This window comes from Mastigoproctus giganteus, chromosome 4 (assembly GCF_048544385.1).
Source record: "Mastigoproctus giganteus isolate SK-2022 chromosome 4, ASM4854438v1, whole genome shotgun sequence".
NCBI classification, from domain to species: Eukaryota; Metazoa; Arthropoda; class Arachnida; order Uropygi; family Thelyphonidae; genus Mastigoproctus; species Mastigoproctus giganteus.
In genome coordinates, this window is record NC_143578.1 from 111,137,212 (window position 1) to 111,154,050 (window position 16,839).

General features: G+C 36.4%; 1 protein-coding gene across 1 annotated transcript in view; it reads left to right on the plus strand.

Annotated features, from left to right (window-relative positions):
- Positions 1-1,969: 1,969 nt before the first annotated feature.
- LOC150086991 (WD repeat-containing protein 18) overlaps positions 1,970-16,839 on the plus strand; it is a 104,572-nt gene continuing 89,702 nt past the window's right edge. Inside the window, exons 1-2 of the mRNA XM_090371731.1 lie at positions 1,970-1,987; positions 11,896-12,087. Of these exons, the coding sequence (XP_090227857.1) occupies positions 1,970-1,987; positions 11,896-12,087 (210 nt within the window). The remainder of the gene's footprint in view (positions 1,988-11,895; positions 12,088-16,839) is intronic.

Here is a 16,839-nt window from a genome sequence, read left to right on the forward strand (position 1 = left end):
CTTAGACGGATTTTCGCGGGGGAATTCTGGCTACTGAAGTGGGCCATATGGAAATTTCGGCTTCCCTCTACACCAAGGACCACCCAGATGGCGGCAGCTCTCAACATGAGACGTCTTCCTGCCATCATTCACGAGAGAAGACTCGTCTTTGCCATCAAAATGATGGTCGGCATTATTTCAGTGCCAGATTTCTGGGCTAACTGTGGATGGAGGATCCCGGTCCCAAGCCTTAGGGCTAATCCAATCCTACAGGCCACTCCAAACCGGTTAAAGCTAACTGAGCGGTTCCTACCCGTGCAAATGCTGCAAGACATACAGTCCTTGGACGGCGACCTCTACAAATTCGCAGTCGACAAGGAATATAGGCAGAAAGAACTCGGTCGACTTCCTTCCCAGGACCACGTTAGAGGACAGTAGACCCTGCTCCCGGAGACCTATTCATCACTGCCCTGAATCCATCATCCCAGTGTACAAACTTTTCAGGAGTCATAATGCTCTTTTTTTTTTTTTTTTTTTTGTGTTTATTGAATTATATGATTTCTTTTATGTAAACCCCTGGCTTGTAGCCGTGAAGGGAGTTGTATACAGCAATGTGCTTTCTGTATATAATAAAGAATTCTTCTAATTCTTCTTTTATATATATATAGGGTGTCTCAAAATACACGGCAGAAATTCAGGAATGAGTTCCTCATATGTAGACAATAAAAATATTTTATATCAACGTAGTTCTGGAAATGCTTGGTTTCCGAGCTTTGAAGGTCTGTCTATGACACAGTTGGTCCACCTCTACCTATCCACTGACCAGGAAACCTTCGATTCAGGTAATTGCGGGCTAGGTGGCTGAAATGTGCGGGAGCATCGTGCATGAAGTGTGCTTGTTGACGAATAATCAGTGGCGTATCGTCCAAGAAATCAGGCATGATGTTTTCCAGAAAGTTTCTGTACGCCTGCCTGTGAGTTTGTTTGGAAGTACATGGGGCCCAAATAACTTACCATCAAAAACACCCGCCCAGATGTTGAGGCTGAACCGCTGTTGGTGATGTGATGGAAGAATTGCATGTGGGTTTTGCTCAGCCCATACATGCTGATTGTGAAAGTTTTGGATTCCGTCTCGTGTGAACTGTGTTTCATCTGTGAATATCATCAAGGCAGGAAAGTCAGGAGTTGTACCACACTGCTGCAAGAACCACTGGCAAGAACATTACTCGCGCAGGGTAATCTGCTGGTGACAAGGCCTGTACCCGTTGCAGATGGTAAGGATACAGTTGGTGTTATCGCAACACTCTCCAAATAGTCGAACGTTGAACAGCTAGTTGCATTGCTATTCTGCATGTGCTGATTCCAGGAGTGGCATGCACAACATACAAAATCTCCTCCTCTACTTCAGGAGTCGTAGATCTGGGTCGTCCTCTGTCGGCAGCACGAGGTGTAAAGGTCCCATGTTCACAAAGGCAGCGATGGATTTTCCTGTCTGGACATTTTCGTTCTGGGAACCTTTCGTTGCACAAACGATGAGCCTCCAGAGCATTGCCGTCCGCATGTAAAGTGCATATCCGTTTGCTGCTGATTTGAATACATGGTCGGAATTGAAAACCACCAAATTCTGTCAGTACCTTGCGATGAAGGAAATCACCTGCGGGAGATAAGACATTCCGGTTAATAACTCGGGAACCAAGCATTTCCGGAACTAGGTTGAACTCCTCTGATCATTTGGTCGTCCCGCAGTATAAACAGAAAATTTATTTATTTTATAAAATATTTTTATTGTCTACATATGAGGAACTCATTCCTGAAATTATGCCGTGTATTTTTGAGAACCCTATATATATATATATATATATATATATATATATATATATATATATATTTATATATATATTTATTATTTATTTATTTCCTAATTTTATTCGAATATGGACTATATTAATGCCGTGGAAACCACAGGCCAAAATATTCAATAATGTGTAAAATGGCGGCAAATTTTGAGGTATGGGTTCTTGAATTGAATTTATCATTGGTTTTTAAACAGTTAGTTTGCAAATATGATAGAGTAAGGGATTGGCAGTATTTTATTTAATTTTTTTACGAATAGCTTATTCGGAAATTAGTTTACCTCGATGACTAAAATTTTTGTGGTTTGCGTGCAAACACGTGAAGGTTTTTGATAGATTTTTATGGGTTAAGTTTTGAACAGTAGCAATACATTTCGTAATGCTACTTTAGCTGGAGAGTCAAGATCGTTTTTTTATATAATTTGTTATTTAAATACTAACATACCGCCTAAGCGACATCCTACATATTTTGTAAAAGCATATAATGAAAAGTGAAATTATTCCCCATGTGCACTTTATCACCCATAAAGGGAAAACATTACTTCACTATTTAAGAAGAGAAATTAGATTGGACGTTTGTTACGAGGTGCAGGGCTGATTAAGTTTGTGATGGAGGGAAAAGTTGAGGTGAAGAGGCTTAGAGGGAGATATAAAAAACTATTATTGTTATTATTAGCCATATGGGGCAAGGAAGCCTGAAGCTTATGCTGCACTAGCCAAAACAAAATTTCCGAGTTACCCTGAGAGAGAGAGAGAGAGAGAGAGAGAGAGAGAGAGCGAGCGAGCGCAAAAGAGACGAAAGTAGAAAGGAATCACCAAGAAAGAGAAGAATGATGATATCCAGTTGAGGACCCTGGGTGTGTCAAGCCCATACTCACCAGATGTGAGCCCCTGCGGTAATGAATTAAGAGATAGTGGGTATGAGGAGATGAAGAGGACAGCTGAGGGTGGAGAGATATGCAGAAGGTGTTGAGTATGCCTGTACCGGCCCTTGACAGAGCACTAATGATGATTTTAAAAAATATGTATTTCCATAATTAACTAATGCCACTTACGCAAAAAAAAACTAACAAAAAAGCTGTGGAATAATATGAATCAATAATTTTATGACATTTCTTGTTTAACTAATTGTAGGTCCTAGGGCTGGATAAATATTTAAATTTTAAATATTGACTTTTTTTAATGGAAACTGACTCTTTGCTATGGAAGAAACTACAATTACCCAATAGTAAAGTAACTTTCAAACTCCTTGTTAAAATAAGGTGAAGCACACAAGCAGATAAAAATATGAGTTTGTGCAGAGCATTGAAACCATTCTATCTGTTTTTGTTATGTATTCTATGGCTCTCTGGCTAAGAATTGTGTAGCTACAAAGGGTACTAGGAAAGTTTTGCAATACAGCTTTGTTTATTTAATTTTTTCAAAGTAATTTCCTCTACATTCAATACACCTCTCCATCCTCCGAAACCAATCTTTAAACCAGTTCTGCCAAGTTTCACTAGGGAGTAAAGCACACTCCTTGTCCCAAGCCCGTAGAAGGTCCTCATCACTGGAAAACCGCCTCCCTTTTAGCTTCATTTTCACATGCGGGAACAGTGCAAAGTCGCAGGGAGCAAGGTCTGGACTGTAGGAGGGTGCTCGAGAAGTTTCAGTCCTGTCGTGGTCAAATATTCGGTGCAGGCTTTGGCGCGGTGAGCTTTAGCATTATCGTGATGGAGGTACCAGGTGTCCATTCTTGAATTTGGCCGCAGGTTCTTCATAGATCCAATGACTTTAGGCAGGCATTGTTCAGTATACCACTTAGCTGTGACTGTCTTCTGCGTGTCCAAAACGACACGTTCCACAATTCCACTCAATTTGAAAAATACAGCTATCATTTTCTTCTTTACAGATCGGGATTTTCTGACAATTACGGGTGTGTCATCATCATCAAAGACCCAAACTTTGTTTTGAGCCTTGGTCGGCAGATCGTAATAGTACAGCCAAGTCTCGTCACCTGTCACGATGTTGTTCACATACCGAGATTGTCCCTTATCAAACTTTTTTAACATCTCCCGTCACCAAGTCACACGTCGTGTCATCTGCTCTTCGGTCAGTTGATGCGGCACCCAGAGAGAACAAAGTTTCTTCACGTGCAAATGATCTTGCAGAATCGAACGAATTGCTGGTGCATTTAGGTCCAAAGTATCCTCTATCTGTTGGTAGGTCACTCGGCTGTTTTCGTCAAGCATTTTCCTCACAGCAGTAAAGTTTTCCTCCGTAACTGACGTTCGTGGCCTTCCCGGCCTCTCAGAATCCTCCAGAGTGAAATTTCCCCTTTGGAATTCTCTATACCACCTGAATATCGTTGTACGATGTGGACAATCATCATCTAGTGCAAGAGTCATTTCTTCTAAGCACTGGTCTATGGTTAAACCACGCAGGAAATTATACCGCAAAACTGTCCTTATCTCGTTTCGTGACCACGATGCCATCACAAGCACTTTACTGTCACTACTAATGAATAACTGAGCCCATCGACTTGGCGCGGCGGCTACTATGCACATATGAACATGTCTCAACATGCAGCAACAAGCAGCTTCCTGTAATTCATTGCTGCGTCATATTGCAAAACTTTCCTAGTACCCTTTGTATTAGTTTCAAGATTATTTGTTCTATGCTAAATTTGTGTTTGTGATTGCATTTTAGTACTCCTGATGTAATTGGAGGCAGAAATAAATCAAAGTAGCAGATTACTTAGAATAAGAAAATAATTATACTTTTATTTGAAAATCAGAATTTGATTTGCAGTTTCATCTTAAAGCATTCTTTTGTGAAAATTTATAATATCTTTGAATATGTTGTGTTTTAGCATTAGTAGAGGCATTTGATGCAAGAAAGCAAGCTTATGTAGCATCAGCCAAAAAAATAAAAATAAATAAATAAAAAATAACCACTTCCACTTCACCCTTCTGTTTGTTCGAAATACCTGTCCAGCTGAGCCTTACACTTATTCAGGCTATCAACCTCCACGACAAGGGATGGAAGTCTGTTCCACCAACCAACCACCCGCTAGCTAAAGGCAAATTTCCTCACGTCTATCCTACATCTCTTTCCTCAAATTGAATTTATGCCCTCTCAGGTGATTATTCTGAGCAAGAGGAAGAATCCCATCAGCATTGAGCATGCTCAAACCATTCAAGGCTTTATACACCTCTATCAGATCACCTCGCTGGTGCCTAGTCTCCAGACACTGTAATTTGCAAAACTTAAGCCTTTCTTCGTAAGAGCACCCCTTTGTTCAATTCACCTATCTTGTTGCCCTTCTCTGTACTCGTTTCACCATCTCTACATCCTTCTTGAAATGAGGCCTCCAGACCTGTATACAGTACTCTAGGTGTGGCCTGACCATTGCCTTATACAAGGGAATAATTACCTCCTTATCCCTGCTAGAAAAATTCCTGTATATCATCGACAATACACCATGAGCTACTCTTGCAGCCCGTCTGCACTGCTCAGAAAACTTCATATCTGCCTGCACAACTACCCCCAGGTCCCTTTCATTCTCTACCACTGTCAGTGTAGTACCACAGAGTTGATACGTTGCTCTGGGGTTGCTGTTTCCCATATGTAGTACTTTACATTTGTCAATGTTAAACTTCATTTGCCACCTCTCAGCCCATCTGCTCAACCTTTCCAGATCCTGTTGCAGTAGCATAGTGTCAGTAGTGTCCTTGAAAACCCTGCCAACCTTCGTATCGTCTGCAAACTTGGACATTAAGCTTGATATACCATCATCAATATCATTTATAAATACAGAAAACAATAGTGGACCCAATACTGAACCCTGAGGGACTCCACTAATAACATTAGTCCACGATTAGCAGTGTCCATTGATTACCACTCTCTGTCTTCTCCCCCTCAACCACCCCTTTATCCATAGCAGCAATTTGCCTCCAATGCCACACTGCTCCAATTTGTGCAGAAGTCTTCCATGTGCAACAGTATCAAAAGCCTTTCTAAGATCCAAGTATATAATATCAAAGTTATTCCCTGCATCCAGTTCTTTTGAGACTGCATCATAGTATCCAATCAGATTGGTCAGGCAAGACTTCCCCTTAACAAAACCATGCTGTGTCTGAGCTATAACTGAAGTCTTGTCTAGATGATTCTGCAGTGCTTCTTTAACCAGTGCCTCCATTAATTTTCCTGGAACAGAAGTTAAACTAACAGGTCTATAATTACTTGTGTCGCTCTTTGATCCTCCTTTGTGAATTGGGGTCACATTTGCACATCTCCAGTCCATGGGTACTTCCCCTGAGTCCAAGGAAGCTCTCATAATTATGGCTAAGGGTTTGCTTACTTCATTTGCTGTCTCCTTTAATATAACTGGATAGATCCCATCCACCCCAGGTGCCTTTCTTGAGTTTTTCTTCAACAATTTCTCCTCCACTTTACTCTCAGTTATTACAAGATTCTCTAGCTTACTGCCAGAGTTGAATACACCTCTGGCATTCCCCTTGCTGAATAACTCCTCATGTGTGAATGTCGATGCAAAATATTCATTTAGTTTATTAGCTACCTGAGCAGGATCATCAACAGTTGACCCATCGATATCAAGTGGACCAATCTGATTCATCCCCTTCCTTCTGGAGTTTACATAAGTAAAGAACTCTTTGTTGTTTTTCTTTGCATCCCTTGCCAAAGATTTCTCATAATCTGCCTTCGCCTGCCTAACCTCCTTTGTAACTTGGTTACAGATCAACTTGTATCTATCATAGGCTTCTGTGTCACGTGTTAATTTGTATGTATCCCATGCATTTTTCTTCTCTGCCATATGTTTCATTAGTTCGTCTGACATCCACTTAGGCCTAAACCTTGAACAATATTTCTTAGTTGGTATGTAAAGCCTAGTAACTTCCAAGATAATTTCTTTGAATGCTTCCCATTTTGAATTTGCTGTTGGTAACATCATCAGTTGGTCCCACTGTATAGAATTTAAATACTGTCTCAGTCCATCGTATTTGCCTTTACGAAAGCAATAACCCTTCCCTTTACCCCTAATGGTAGTTACCTCTTTGAGTAAATCCCACTTCAGCACACTGTGATCACTGCCACCTAGTGGTTCATTTACCTGCAGATTCTTAATGCATGAAGAATCAGTGTGTTTTTAGCTAACACTTCAGGTCCTTTGATGTATAAGCATATTTTGTGCAATTGAATTAATTTATATGATAAGTTTATAATTTGAAATGACATTGCTGCTTATTTTAATCACGTGGCAGCTACATGAAAATAATGTAGAAGACATTAGTATTAGTAGTAGCAAATGATGCAAGAAAGCTAGCTTATACATCATCAGCAAAAGAAAAAGGAAAAAAAAAAAACACTTCTAAAAAAAGTTATCTAGTTCTTCCTCCATCAGCATTGAGCTTACTTATTCCATTCAAACAAAGCCTTAAACACCTCAATCAGGTCGCCTTGCAGGTGCCTAGCCTCTAGATGCTGCAGTTTGCATTGATGATTTATTGTAACCTCCACTGACCAGGTGATTGTGTCGGAGTATAAACAAGAATTAAAGCCTTTCCTGGTAAGATCACCCATTTGTTCTCTTCACAAACTTGCTCTTCTCTGTACTGATTCCAGCAGATCCACACCTTTTTTGTCACTGTTCCTATTCAATAGAGATTTAAAAAAATTTTTTTTAGAGAAACTGGCAAAAAATTACCTTGGAAAGTACTGTAAATTACTTCTGAGCAAATGGAATAGTCTTTGAGTGAAATATAAAAAAAAAAAAAAAAAAAGAAAAACATCTGTGTCAAACTGACATCCATGTTTTTCTTTTTTATGTACCCCCACCCATATCCATCCAACAATGGATTAAAATAGCATCCTCCACTCTACAGCTGTTTTTACCAGTTCTGGCATCTCATCATAGAAGAGGTGAAACTCCTAGTTCAAAACTGGCAAAGCAGTTGTTAAACACAGTGTTATGAGAGATACCACTAGATGCTTGAAATTCCTTCTTAGGAAAATATAAAGCAAGACACAATCAGGTGAAAAGTACAGCTTGTCTTTTTCATGTAAAATAGTAAAAAGGAATGGAGCAGGTTTGATATTTTGCATACTAATTACACTTTCATTTGCCACAGCTCTTTCTTTGCCGATAACATTGTAACAACCAAATAGTAGTGAAACTTTGCTATTCGTTTACTTAAAAATTTTTTAAATAAAAAATTTCGTAGATCATGTTTATTTAAAAAATGAATAAATTTTTTACTTAAAAATTGGAAGTAACTCGATACATGATAACTTGTTGATAATCACAAGTCGGCTACTTCTGAGAAAACTAAAATTATTGTATTTAGAGTTTGACTAATGTAAATTTCATTTATTTATTTAATGAAATAAGGTTTATACAGGGTTGTCCATTTTATCATGAAATCTACTGGTCAGTGTGTGTGCATCAAAGTAACTGTGGCAACAGAGCACATAATTGAATATGGAGCAACCTTGAATTTTTAGCATCTTTAGACTTGTGGCAGAAGGCAGTAGTAGTTAAGGAGTGGTACAGCACTTAATAATGCCTTATTTTGGAATGTTACCTTTCATTCAGATCACTTCTTTAATGCCAAGAGACATTCAATAATAAATATCCAAACAGCATGTACTAAACAAGACCTAATTGAGTACTGCATTCATGCCATTGATAAACATACCCTTCATAGAGTGGCATGAAACATGCTAAGAAGTGTGAATGAAGGTCATTACGAGCATATAAATAAATTTTTTGCTTATACTCTGTAACACCCGTCAGAGGAGTTCACAAGATCGAAAGAATACAAGAAAGAGCACCATATTTAGTGGTCATGGGCTTGAACCCTGGTCACTCAAAGCAAGTCTACTTGTGTACTCTCATGCCTGACCACTCGGGTGTGGCATCTAAAAAGGATAGCCCAATTTGTAACAATTATACACTACAGCTTTATCCAGTGGTAAATTTTTGACAACAAAATGAGGTTTATCAAAGGAAAAATAATAGATAAATAGAGGATGTTTATTCATAAAAATATCATACAAGATGATATTGAAATCATTATAAATACAAAGGAGAACAGCTACAAATAAAATTTAATATAATTATACAAAATGTATTATTAGGTATTTTAGGGCATCATATTAGTATCATACAGTATGCATTCAAAGAAATTTTTTTATAATAAAATGATTTTTAAAAACAATATAATAAGAGAGATAAAAGATAGAAATCTACATTAAAACACAATAATAATAAGACTACCCCCTTAATTCTTGAACAGTGAATTCTCACTTCCTTCCCTACTTTTTTCAAGTATCAGCATACTCATTTAATTTTCCTTTGACATTTAAACAGTGAACATCACAATGTCAGGTGAACCAAAAAGGAAAAGACACTTGGTACCTTTGGAAATAAAATTAGAAGCTCTGAAAAGATTTAATAAAGGTGATATCATTTGATATAAGAAATGCAAAGAATACTTAACTATTCTGATTACAGGCCACACCACTGGAACATTTAAGCTCCCATTAATGGTTGTAGGAAAATCAGCAAAGCCAGGAGCATTTAGAAATTTTATAGTATCAAATTAGGAAGAAGGTGATATACATGGTACTATTAACCAATAATTAATAATTCTGTTAGGTTAATCACTGCCACATGAAATTATTGCTGAAGCATATATTAGATTGTAACTACTACTATTGCAACATAGAGGGAAAAAAGTGATTGATTAACAGATAAAATAATTAAAATGAAATTAAAGAAAGTCTACCTTTACTCGGATGGCGTGATGCTGCCGCCTGTGTTATGGAAGAAGACTACACAAATCCATCAAGCAACTCCCAAATAAGAAATTAATAATGAACTCGACAAAAAAAAAAAAAAAAAAACCGGAGGCAGGAAGGTTAAAATAGTAAGGAAACCTCTTGAGAGCACCCACACCCATAGATACCCGAAAGGTTATTTATTCTTAGTAAACTGCTGAAAAGACATTAAATGGTGTCCAAAAATTAACTGGTACCCTATATGACCATAACAGAGCAAACCAAAGAAAGTAAAAATTCAGTGGAGTAAAGTAAAGAAAATACAAACTTGAATATGGCAAGCCCTAATTCAGTCGAACATAAGGAAACCAACACAAATGAAGCAAACAAAATCAAGCTCCTGAAAAAAAATAACTTAAAAATTTTATTAATAACAGTTCTCTTCCAGTATACAACTGTTATCAAAAGAGTTCCCTCTAGTGGGAGTACCTCAGGATATGGTATACCAGAGCAACTTTTTTCTGATTTAAACAAAATCTAAACAAATGACATTATTGCCAATTTATGAATTCCTTAATCATTGTTTCCAGTAATTCTACATCGTTTTGTTATTGAAGAACTTTGGCCATTTTAAAAAAAAAAAAAAAAAAAAAAAAAAGCATTCTTATGCATATTAATTATCTCATGTTTAAAAATGAGAATGTAAAATTAGCAACATCTTTCCCATTAAGTAATTGAAGCAGCTACCACAATTATTCATGTATCTACCAACAGACTCACCCACTTGCTTTAGATGTTGCATACATTTTTTTGTGGTAACCATTCACCACAGCTCATGGTTTATTCGATTTTAGTTTCTTTCAAGTTTCACACACTGATAGTAAAGATAATGCCCAAATGCAGACATTTTTTAACATGTGAAAAAAAATGTTTAAAGTTCACTTGATGGGGGATTTATTTTAAGAAAATAATTAAAAATGTATGCTTTTAATATAAAAATGGATCATTCACAATTATGTTCATAATAGATTGAAATTAAGGGTGGCATCACAAGTTAACAATTTTCTGAACAATTTTTAAATTTTTTCATGCCTATTTTTAGGTTATAAAATGGCACATACCTTATCCCAAGGCAGATCTGAGATTTGTTAGTTAGAAGGAAATTTGCATGCCTGTCAGAGAGCTAAACCAGTTTGTTCCTAAAGTAAAGGAGTTCCTTAAGAGCCAACACCTTCCCCCCACCCCAAAGTTCTTCTTTTAGTTGATAATGTTCCAGCATATTCCTTAAATCTCCAAGAAGGTGATATTAAAAGTTTATCTGTCCCCTTCCACCCATGCGAATATCCAGCCATTTGGATCAAGAGGTTTTAGGAAATTTTAAAATAAGATACAGGTTTAAACTCATGATTCATGTTTTGGAACATTCATAAGATAGAACTGAATTTCTCATATATATATATATATATATATGTGTGTGTGTGTGTCAAAAACATCATTAGTGGCTAGCAAAATCATGGGAACAAATACAGCTATTAAATTTTCAAAATCATGATGCAAAATGTTGCCGGCTCTGACAATACTGTTAAATCTTTAGGACTCCATATCAACAACTGATCGTGATAACACAGAAAACCAATTTTTAAGTATATTTCAGCAGATAGAAAGTTTTTGATATTGTAGATGAAACCAATGTGAAAGATTGCCTCACAAGAAACAAATCAAGAAATTTACTGAGGATGAACAATTTTTTATTTGACTGAAAGCTCATCTTTTTTCAAGAAAGATTAAATTGCAATAATATAAAATCTAAGAAGTTATATTATTTTTTACTTTTTTATTTAGTTAAGTAAAAAAATGTTTTGTTAACTTTAAAATACATATGTTGTTATGTAAATAATATGTAAGTAAGATAACATTTGATTGAAATTAAATTTATTGAAAATAACTATGTACATGTTTCATTTTGAAGCATGTGCTATCACTGAAATAATTTAATTTTTCTTTGTGCCGATAATTTCACTTATTTGACTGGTCATTGGTCCTTTAATAGTCAAATAACTGGGATTGTACTGTATTTAAATTTTCAAATCATTTTTAATAAAATTTTGTTGTTTTGCAAACTGAGTTTCATTTTAATTAGATTGTTGCAAACTAGGGTGCATTTAAATCGAATAACTTTTTACAAGGTAAATTTTGATTTTGGCTTTCTTTTGTGTTAAGTTACAGTTGCTTAAATTGCAATAGAAAATTATTTTTTAATTAAATCTTGTGATCTACACAGGTTGCTCTGACTTCAGATGCTAGCAATCAGCTTTGGAGTTGTTGTATTTGGGACCCAGCTAGGGGAACAATATTGCACACTTACAAAGGAGAATCCAATGTATCTAGGAGTTTAACCTTTATTGGTGATGAATACATTATTGGTGCTGTAAAAGACAAGCCAGTTATACATGTTTGGTCATATGGAAGTGCAGTAAGTCACCTAGTCATCTTGTATATATATTTTTATTTAATTAATTTTTTTTACAACTATTTTTAATATAGTATATAGTTTTTCTAAAATTTTGACAAGTTTTAGAAATTTACTACGTGAGGGGCTTCTTAGAATTCTCCATCCCCCATTTGAATATATGTATCTCTTCATTTAAAACACATTATGTTGGTACTTTTCTTTAAATGCTTCTGTATGATAACAAATAAATCTGCTGCCTATTTTATTTCTTTGTCTTACATTTCCCACTCTGATTAAATGAACATATATTTGAATTAACTGGTGCACTCATGCTTATTCACTCACAGTTTTTCCAAAATTACTTTATTTTTTCATTTCTCTTTATTTTAATATTTAAACTTGTAAGACTTCATTCAGTTCATATGTTTCACAAAAAGAAAAACAATTCAATGAAAGCTTGAAGCAATGAAATGGATAATTATATTTAAAACACATTAAGGCAACCAATGAAGAATTTTGCACAAATGCCCCTGATTTGTTAAAGCAAAATCATTAATTCTTTGAACTTTCAAGGATCATTTTTTTGTCCTCCCCTTTCTTTTTTAGTTGTATATTTATGTTGGACACAAAGAAAAACATTTTTTTTGCGCTAAAAAAAATTAATTTAGAATAAACATTTTGAAATCACAAGACTTGATTTCCGAATAAGTTACACAAAAGTATATTATATTAAAGATAACAGATGAATGATTTTGTGCCACACAAAACAGAATATAGGAAGGAACTGTAAACTAACAATAATGCTGAGCAGCATTTCACAGTTGTTCTGCATGTTATGCCCAATGAATGAAGACTTCTCAAATTTTTGATGGAGAGACCAAACAGTTTTTTAATGAATTGGACAAACAGAAATCACTCAATTTTTATTTATTTTTTATATATAAAGTTTTCCTTGGCTATTTTTATACATATATGATATTTGGCACACATCTGGTGAATTTTTCAATGTATCTATTTAGAATTCTACATAAAAAAAATAAATGGATGAATATTATTTAAATTACTAATTGAGGAGCTTTGTTTAAAAATAGAATTTTATATATAAAATTGAGTATTACAGCTCTGATTCATACTATCTTAAAAATAGAACATACCCATTTTATAAAACTAGAAGTGAAACATAAAACAGGTGTAATGATGCAATGTACACCAATATATACTAATTTTTTCTTCACTTCAGAAGAAAAAAATTGCAGGATAGTAAAGGGCACTGAGGGGGAATACATCATAATGACAGTTTTCATCTTTAATGGTGTTTTTTTTTTTTTTTTTTTTGAGGAAAAAGAAGTTAAAAAAAGCTCCACAATTAAAATGATTATGCAATCTATATATGTATCTTGAGTTATATTTAATAGATTTCATTAACTTATGTATTACAAACAGGCAGTTTTGTGACAAAGGCACAATCACAAAATCAACCTGCCCCAACCAAGATTCCTGAATAGGTGCTCTCACTAACTGATAGACTATGCATTGTTTGATTTAATTTATTTATATAAACTTTTTCTGCCCCTTCTTTAAAAAAAAAAAAAAAAAAACTGCCACCAGTTCTCTAAAAGTCATTTGAATAAATTTAGCTCACACTTGGAAATATGGTTTTCAAAACTTTTGGCATCTCTCATCAAGTGAGTTAAATCATGACTGGATTGTATTAGTATTAATAGTGACAAATGATTCAAGGAAGCAATCTTATATAGCATCAGCCAAAAAATATGTATATATAAAATTTCCACCTCATCTATCCATCTCCTCTAATAATTTGGCAAATGCTTCCTTAAGTTTTTTCAGATAATCCATGTCTGCAATACGAGAACACTCAGTTACCCTCTGGTTTAAAGAAAATTTTCATACCTCTGTTCTGCAGCCATCCTTTTACAGTTTGTTCCTTATATGTGTTGTCTGAAAAAGAGTAAGGATGCCATCATCATTTGAATATGTTTAATCCATTTGAAGCTTTGGCAATACTTCAATTTGGTCTACTTGCTGGTGCCTGGTTTTCAAGAGCTGCAATTAGCATTGGCATTAGTAAAGGCACATGATGCAAGAAAGCAAGCTTATAAAGCATCAGCCAAAAAAAAAAAAAAAAAAAACAAGCCTTTTAATCTCACCCATCTACTCACTCCAAATGTTTGTCTAGTTCTGCCTTGAACTAGACAAACAACTCTATCCTACAACTGTCTTTCCTCAATTTGAATTTATGCCCTCTCAGGCGATTATTCTGAGCAAGAGGAAGAATCTCATCAGCATTGAGCATGCTCAAACCATTCAAGGCTTTATACACCTCAATCAGATCACCTTGCAGGTGCCTAGTCTCCAGACACTAATTTGCAAAACTTAAGCCTTTCTCGTAAGAGCACCCCTTTGTTCCATTCACCAATCTTGTTGCTCTTCTCTACACTCGCTCCAGCAGCTCTACATCCTTCCTAAAATGAAGCCTCCAGACCTGTATACAGTACTCAAGGTGTGTCCTGACCATTGCCTTATACAAGGGGATAATCACATCCTTTTCCCTTTTAGAAAACTTCATATCTGCCTGCACAATTACCCCCAGGTCCTTTTCATTCTCTACCACTGTCAGTGTAGTACCACACAGTTGATACGTTACTCTGGGGTTACTGCTTCCCATATGCAGTACTTTACATTTGTCAATGTTAAACTTCGGTTGACACCTCTTAGGCCATCTCAACTTTTCTAAATCCTGTTGCAGAAGCAGCATACTGTCATTAGTGTCATTAACAACTCTGCCAACCTTCATATCATTTGCAAACTTGGACATTAAGCCTGATATACCATCATCAATATCATTAATAAATACAGAAAACAATGGACCCAACACTGAACCCTGAGGGACTCCACTAATAACATTAGTCCACGAAGAGCAGTGTCCATTGATCACCACTCTGTCTTCTCCCACTCAACCATCCCTTTATGCATAGCAGCAATTTGCCTCCAATGCTACACTGCTCCAATTTGTGCAGCAGTCTTCCATGTGCAACAGTAACAAAAGCCTTTCTAAGATCCAAATATATGATACCAAAATTATTCCCTGCATCCAGTTCCTTTGTGACCACATCATGGTATCCAATCAAATTGGTCAGACAAGACTTCCTCATGTTGTATCCGAGCTATAACTGAAGTTGTTGTTATTTTAGTTTTTAGGAGCATTAGCAACTAAGGCCATATTGCTCCGAGATATGCGGTGGTCATTCCCTGACCTTTCCGCATCCTCCGTATTTGGTGGTGACTGGCTCGAACCCCGGTCTAATCAAGAAGCGTGTGCTATGCACTGCTGCTCCTTCCCACCTGGCTACGGAGGCACCAAGTATAACTGAAGTCTTGTCTAGATGATCCTGCAGTGCTTCTTTAACCAGTGCCTCCATTATTTCCCTAGAACAGAAGTTAAACTAACAGGTCTGTAATTACTTGTCACCCTTTGATCCTCTTTTGTGAATTGCTGTCATATTTGCACATCTCCAGTCCATGGGTAAGAGCCCCCCCCCCTCAGAGTCCAAGGCGGCTCTCATAATTATGGCTAAGGGTTTGCTTACTTCCTTTGCTGCCTCCTTTAATATAACTGGATAGATCCTATCCACCCCAGGTGACTTTCTTATGTTTATCTTCAACAATTTCTACTCCACTTTGCTCTCAGTTATTACAAAATCATCTAGCTCACTGCCAGAGATTAATTCACCTCTGGCATTCCCATCCCTGAATAACTTCTCATGTGTGAATGTAGGTACATAATGGTCATTTAGTTTGTTAGCTACCTGAGCAGGATTATCAACAGTTGAACCATCGATATCCAGTGGACCGCCGACCGGGCTAGCCGAGTGGGTAAAGTACCTGCCCAGCAACCCAAAGGTCGCGGGTTCGATTCCCGCCTCGGGCTTGGATCAAAGTACTGCAAAAACCTTGGGAGGTGCAATATGGCCACAGAAGCCGATGCGCCAACAACTACCAAATCAAAAAAAAAAAAAAAAAAAAAAAAATCCAGTGGACCAATCTGATTCATCCCCTTCCTTCTAGAGTTTACGTAAGTAAAGAACTGTTTTTTTCTTTGTATCCTTTGCCAAAGATTTCTCATAATCTGCCTTTGCCTGCCTGAACTCCTTCATGCATTTTTCTTTTCTGCCACATCTCATTAGTTCATCTGACATCCATTTAGGGCTAAACCTTGAACAATAATTTGCAGAAGGGAAGTCTTTCATGAGAGAATACCCTTTTGTGGCTATGACACCTTGTCGCTCTTCTCTGCATTCATTCCGAGTTTCACATCCTTTTTAAAATGAGAATTTCAGACCTATATACGGTAATCAAGATGCTGCCTAACCACTTTATACAATGGGATAATCACCTCTTTGTTCCTGCTGGCAAAATTTCTGTATATCATTGACAGAACTCCATGAGCTGTCTGAGCAGAAAAGTAGACGTGTCCATTTTGTTTTATAGGTAACTGCATTTGGGTGGCAGTAATTGCAAAATAACATGCTGTTTGTGTAATTCCATATTCAGCATAGTGGAGAATGTGTGAGGAGGGGGAACTTTAGGATAATTGTATAGTCTGATGTGAAGTTTGCTGAGCATTGCAGCTAGGCACCATGATAGCTTGTAGTTTTGGCAATGATGTACAGGAACTTTATCAGCTGGGACAAAGATATCATCTCATTGTTTGAAACAATTATTAGGTTGTGCCTTGAATATGTACAGATTTGG